This window comes from Callorhinus ursinus, unplaced genomic scaffold (assembly GCF_003265705.2).
Source record: "Callorhinus ursinus isolate GAN/ISIS: 27379988/994484 unplaced genomic scaffold, GSC_fseal_2.0 scaffold27, whole genome shotgun sequence".
In the NCBI taxonomy this organism is placed as follows: Eukaryota; Metazoa; Chordata; class Mammalia; order Carnivora; family Otariidae; genus Callorhinus; species Callorhinus ursinus.
Genome location: NW_027397089.1, coordinates 5591921 through 5598900, shown reverse-complemented (window position 1 = coordinate 5598900; position 6980 = coordinate 5591921). Strand labels below are relative to the sequence as shown.

General features: G+C 35.9%; 1 protein-coding gene across 5 annotated transcripts in view; it reads left to right on the top strand.

The window, feature by feature from the left end:
* FAR2 (fatty acyl-CoA reductase 2) overlaps positions 1-5104 on the top strand; it is a 141164-nt gene extending 136060 nt beyond the window's left edge. For all 5 annotated transcript variants that reach the window (XM_025879954.2, XM_073877762.1, XM_073877763.1 and 2 more), the window contains 2 exons: positions 2744-2871; positions 3767-5104. In XM_025879954.2, coding sequence (XP_025735739.1) covers positions 2744-2871; positions 3767-3929 — 291 coding nt within the window. In that variant the 3' untranslated portion in view covers positions 3930-5104. The remainder of the gene's footprint in view (positions 1-2743; positions 2872-3766) is intronic.
* Positions 5105-6980: the final 1876 nt, after the last annotated feature.

Sequence of the window (6980 nt, the reverse complement as noted above, 5' to 3'; positions counted from 1 at the left end):
TCACATACTTTGCTTCAATCCCTATTTGCCCTTGGTGGCTGTTTTCAACAAACCTCTATATTTTCCCTAATCCCATAACATAGGACTTCAATGAAATAATCATAATTTTACCGCTCATAAACACATCCACTCTTCTTGTTAAATCAAAATCATTCTGCATCTCCAAAGCTACAGTTCTTTCCTTCTTTTTAAAGCTAACCCCTCCTCACATGTGCATCCCAAGACTTCCCTCCCTCCCTCTAGCACACTGATAGCACAGACAGCCTCCCTCTCCCTCTAATGACCTGTCTTCAACAATTCAGACTTTTCTCAAGACAGGCCTTCACTTTTAATTGCTGAGCATCAGTGCCATTTATTTCTTTACATTACTTTCTGGGCAATTGCAGACATTAGGTCCTGAAATATTTGCATATTCTGAAATTCACAGATATAGAAATCTTTCATACTGGGCACCTGGGTGGATCAGATGGTTAAGCATCTGCCTTCGGCTCAGGTCATGATCCCAGGGTCCCAGGATCGAGTCCCACTGCAGGCTCCTTGCTAGGAAGGGGGCCAGCTTCTTCCTCTCCCTCTGCTGCTCCCCCTGCTTGTGCTCTTTCACTCTGTCAAATAACTAAAATCTTTAAAAAAAAAAAAAAAAAAAAGAAAAGAAAAGAAAGAAATCTTTCATACTTTGTATATGTTCCTAGCTTTTTTTCTTCTTGAGGAGTCAGGTGTTCCCCAAGCATATCCTTAGTTTTCACTCTCTTGATTGACATTATCTACCTTTTTTTATTTTAAAGAATAAAGCATTTCTTGATTTATCTAGTACTTGGCAGCATGTAGAAGAGACCAAGTCAAACTGAGAAGGAAACGTGAGAAGGCCATAGTTCACCTCACTTGCCAGTTAAGGCTCCTACATTCCAGCCTCACAGAGCATGATTCAAATCCAAAAACTATAAAGCCCTAGAATTACTTTGGGTCATGGGACCTAAGGGTTACTTGCAAAGCCAAACACCATTAAGTGTTACATTAAATATATTAAATAAACCAAGTGAGATTTAGAGATTTAGAAATAATTGCTGAGCATCTTTAAACCTGACATGAAATAGAGCTATTTTCAGAAATGTTTACATACTTTGTTTAACCAAAATTATTCTAAGCACTTGTTTGAAATGTATAATGGTCAAACTAGCTTATTAAAAAAAAAGCTCTAGCTATTGTAAATTATTTTTAAAATTAGCTTCAAATCTATGTCCACTTATTTTTATTGCATTCTCTCCAAGGAATTTATCCATCTAAATAATTCAAGAGGTAATAGCTTAGTGTTTCGTTTTTTGACATTTTACTATTTTAACCTAAAATAACCAAAAATTTTGTGGAAAAAAAATTAAATCTGCTATGGATTTAACATACGCTTTCAAAATACCTTAGCAAAGGTAATAGTCCTGAATAATTTGATATAATTGCCAAACTCTGGCTTAGAATTGTTTGATTCGCCCTATGTAATAAGGATTCCAAACTAGGGCCTCATTGAAATCTAACTTAGAAATGTGAAAAATAAAAGCCTCTTATATAGATGAATAAGTAATATTTAGTGCTACTATAAAAAACAAACATATCCAAAGTGATAATTACTTTCAGAAAGCATTTCAGCTGTTGGACAAGTCTATGAAGCTCTCTGGAACTCAGTCTCATCTGCTTTGTTAACACTCCATATAATTTCACAAAGATTTAACTTGCAATAAACACATATAATAAAAGAACAAGAGAAATAAAATGTCAAACTAGGGAAAATGTTAAAATGTGAAGTCAAAAAAAATAGAATGTCCATCCATGTGTAGTCTACGAGATCCTATCTAGTCACTGCAGTTAAGCAGGAAATTTGTTTTTGAGCTTTCTGGTGGCAAAGTGAAAGGGAAAATATAGTTTCATGGCATTCTATGTCCAAGAGGAGGAAATGCACTAGTGTTCCAAGGGAAGCACTAACTCTTACCACTTAACTCTAAATGTTTTTGAAGGGCTTCATTTAACAGCAACATAGTGGATAACATCTCTAAAGCAAATACAGAATATAAATTCTGTTAAACTTTTCCTTAAGACTTTGCTTATCCAGTTTACCTTAATCTGCACAATGAAGTAGGAAAGGATGGTAGGCCAAGGAAACACCACCAAAATTTAAGAATAGAAAAGAAAAGAAGCACAATTTGTTTTGGTCCCTAACCAGTTATTCCATCACTTTTAAAAATAATCCCCATTTGCTTGAAATGAAAGTAGCTTTTAGGGCGCCTGGGTGGCTCAGTTGGTTAAGCGACTGCCTTCGGCTCGGGTCATGATCCTGGAGTCCCCGGATCGAGTCCCACATCAGGCTCCCTGCTCGGCAGGGAGTCTGCTTCTCCCTCTGACCCTCTTCCCTCTCGTGCTCTCTATCTCTCATTCTCTCTCTCTCAAATGAATAAAATCTTAAAAAAAAAAAAGTAGCTTTTACCAGACTAATGCCAGTTCCTTTAATTTTCCCTCACAAGACTTCCCAAAAGTCAAATATTTGTGCTTGATCTATGTTTAAATATTTCTGTGTAAATGGCAACCCATATTGTCAATGCCTTTGAAATAACAGCTCAAATAATCTCCTTTGGAGGGGTCCAAACCAAGTCTCTCAAACCAAATGTCACTCATTTATGTAAAAGAAACTTCATCAAAAGGACAAGGTGACTGTCTCCAGCAATGAAAATCTGGCAATCCATAATCTCTTCTTGCCTTTCAGGTATTCAACTTTGATGTGCGCCAACTGAACTGGTTGGAATACATTGAAAATTATGTTTTAGGAATTAAGAAGTACTTATTGAAAGAGGATATGGCTGGGATCCCAGAAGCAAAACAACATTTGAAAAGGTAAGAATAATCAGTCAGCTAATATTTATTAAGCACTTACCACATGTATCTGATTTTATACCAGACATGAAATTTGAGCGGGTGAAGGGAGGAATTAACATTTTTCGAGCATTTACTAACTTACAGGTCCTTCCTTGTATACTCTCTTCTTGTAATACACTGTTTCACCTAGATTTCACCACACCCCTAGGAGGGAGGGATTATTCTGTTATCCCATTTTTTCTTTTTTTTAATCCAAAAACTATTTAGACTCAAAGAAGATAAGTAACTTGTCCATGGTAAGACATGGGAAGTAGCGGCACCATATTTGAACCCAAGTTTCTTCTACCACATCTTGTCATAATGTGATATAAAGAATACCCAACAAGCAGGAGACCTGACTGTGCTCTTTAACATGGGCAAATCAACCATTCTTCAAGTCTTTAAACTGCCTTAAATTTCTTTCAGTCATGATTCCGTATGTGACAAAGAACCGGAACAGTCTGATATAATTCTGTTAGAAGCAAAGGGTTTTTAATGCACAGATAATAAGCTTGGAAAAGTAAACTGCAGAGAGGAACCTTGAATAGCAGACTGAGAACTTTAGAACTTACCTTCTACTGAGCAAGAACCAGTGAAGATTTGTGGTACGGTAATATGATCAAAGTAAGTTTAAGAAAGATTGTTAGTCCTGTTTGTAAGACAGGTTAAAGCAGGGAGAGTTATGGGAATACTATGGAAACCTGATTATTCAGAAGGCATGTTGTGGAAATAACTGTAAAAATCAAAAGGTCATAAGGTCACGCCACGTACCTCTGAGCACCTAACAATTTGCTGGTCACACACTTAAGCTTCAGATAACACAGTTGGGTCTTTGGTGCTGTTTTAACTTTGATTCTATATGTCTGTTCCCCAGGCTCCGAAATATTCACTACCTCTTTAATACTGCCCTCTTCCTCATCGCCTGGCGCCTTCTCATTGCAAGATCTCAGATGGCTCGGAATGTCTGGTTCTTCATTGTGAGCTTCTGTTATAAATTCCTCTCCTACTTTAGGGCATCCAGCACGCTTAAGGTCTAAGAACACTGGGCAAGCTTTTATCTGGAACCTTTTGGATACCTCTAAAACAGCAAACTGTGGTTCTCAAGATTAGGAAGTAACAAAGAATATGCCCAAGCTCATTACCTGTCAAATGTGTTGTCATGTCTTCATCTCTGTTTCTTACCTATATATTGTTTTCATTTCAGTGAGAGAAGGAAAGTCATATCCTAGCCTATAATCATACATATCATAGGAAAAATTATTTCCAGATTGCTTCCTAACACTCCATTCTGTGCCCTTGAATATAAAACACCAAAGTACATTTATCTGTCCATATTTAGGTTTTTTCCTTTGAGAGGACTAATTTTGACTCCATGAACATGGAAGAACACATGATAGAAGCTGAAATATGCTAAAAGGCAGTTCTAACCTTGGAATCATTCTGAGGTACCCAGTATAAAGGTTTAAAATCAAGATTAAGTTGAGGAAGAATGATCCTCATCTTCAGAAATACTGTAAAAGAAATAATTCTCTACTGAAATCTGAGCTTCCTTTTTGTGTTATACCATGAAGACTTGATTGAAGGCTGGGGGAATTGGAAAAGTGGGTTCACATTTAGCACTTCCCTCAACTACACCCACTTCTGAAATCTAAAAAAAAAAAGTATGTACAGAATGAGGGCTCAAGCGTACATAGTTGCACTGGGACTGATGATGCTTGTAAGTAAAATCAGTTCTCATAATTTGAAACTGACAACTATTATTTCTAAATCTTTTGAATCACCCATTTTCCTGATAACCTTCTCCCAAGAGTTTCCTTTTTGTTCACTGAAGTCACCAAACCCCTTATATTTAAGATTATTTTGCTCAGGCCTCAGGGTGAGAGTGACTGATGGGAGGAAGGTACTAGGCTAGAATCTTAAAAAAAAAAAAAAAGTCCCCTGATCTTTGCCAGTGAGGAAAGCAAAATTTTAAATGTAAATATTTAGTCTTTTTCCGCAAAGTGGTGAAGATTACCCTTCTGTGATAAGCAGGACTTGCTAGTATCTTGATCATTCCACTTGCACAATGTTAACTGTACAATGTACAGCTGAAAAGGATAGACTTCACTAAGTGACTGTCAGTTTAGAGAATAGGTGTTATTTAAAAATATTTTATGTATAATACCAATGAATTAATGGGTAAAAACTATTTATTCTCAAATCCCTGTATTAATATAACCATTATCCTGACTTTCCTCGCATTTGAGAGATCAGTGTACATTGGATTGCAGCATTTCATGTTAAAAACATGAAATTATTCAAATATAGTATTTGGGACCTAAGTAAAAATAATCACACCTACTAGAAAATTACACAAGCATAAACTGGTAAGGAAGGCAGTGATGCGTGTGCTCCCTTTCTGGACTCATTAGTAATCCTCAGAAAGCTGCACACATAGTTGCAGTGCACAAGGCTTGGGGGCAGCTTCTAGTCCAGTATTACTGGAGATTTTTCTGAACACCATAAAGGGCATCTGGGGGGAACTCTTCTGGGCAATATCTTTCCCAATCTCATCTAAAGTCTGGGAACTTCTTTCCAGGGCAGAAAAACCAGCTCTGAAGCAAAGCACTTGGTGATCTTTAGTGTGAGATGTCTATATGATACTTCTGAGTTACGTGGATTAAGATACAAACTATAGATATGATAAAAATGAAATCAAGTTATAATTCAATGAGATTGGATAAAACATAATTATTCTAAGAATTTACTATATTTTGATTATTCACCAATTCCATAAATTCCACTGATCAAGTATTCATTTTGACTTTTGATTAAATGAAAGTTTGAATTAAAAAAAAAAGTTTTCCTCTTCTAGTGTTGTATCTTTAACTGCTAACTACTACACATCTCCTCTCTCCCCAGAGAAAAAAAGAGAATTTTCCAAAGAAACTACCAGATGAGTATAAATTTTAACACATAGATACATAATGCTTAAATGTTTTCTGATACCATTAATGGGGTTACATTTACACCCTAAGCATGTTTTATCTGTGGCATTAAAGAAATGACACAAAGTTCTGTGATGATTAAGCAATAAAAATAGGTATCGGTATGAAAGAAAATCCCTAATTATTTTATATTAAGACCACTTAATTGAATGCCTAATACATACAATTACAATGTAATGAGAAGAACCTTCTGTTTTGGGGGAAAAGAGGATGGATGGTAAGTACAAAGAAAAGGTATCTATGTTTCAAAAGAAGTTTTGGTAATCCCTATTCTTTACCCACAACATACCTGATACCGTAATGAATATTTCAGTTAAAAACAGTCACCACCTAAAGCAATTAATACTAGAAAAAGTTGAGGCAGATGTGCATACAACTCAGAAAAAACATTTCTTAGATAACTTACTACTAATTTTATACTAACCCAACACCATCACCTCCAATCAACATCTCATTCAAACAACTGATTTAGAATCTCAGGGTAGATAAACTGATCTGAGAAGGGACTAATACCCAAATAGTGTGTTATCTTACAATGGACATAACAAAGTAGGTCAGCCTGAAGTTTCCAAACATCAGTAATTTTCAAAGTTCACAGGCATCACATATGAATTTCCACAGGGTTATTTTTCTAGAACTGCAAATCTAGTAATTATATTCTGGGAATATGAACAACTGTCTTCAGTAAAATGTAATGGTTGTCCCATGTGCCCACACAGAGATATGGAAAAATGCTCACTGCTTAGATTACTTTGTAAATACATATTTTTTAATTTAAAAAAATAAAACTAGTTGGTTTTAAGATGTAATTGGCTTGAGAGACAGCAGTGACCCGAAGTGGAGATAGTTAATGGCAAAGGACGCTTGAGTTTTAACAGCCAGAAACCCCTATTCTGGTACACGAATAAAAAAACGTTGGTGTGCCCCTACTTTATTTGATATACTGATTCCAACCTGGAACTATAAATGGGGGGGGGGAGATGTGAGGTTGGGCAACTTGTATCAATCCTACTTTAAAGAAATTAAAGGTAAGTCTAATACAAGAAATCACCAAGTTGATTTGCATAACTGCTTGAAAAGAGGAAAGATTCTAAAATATTT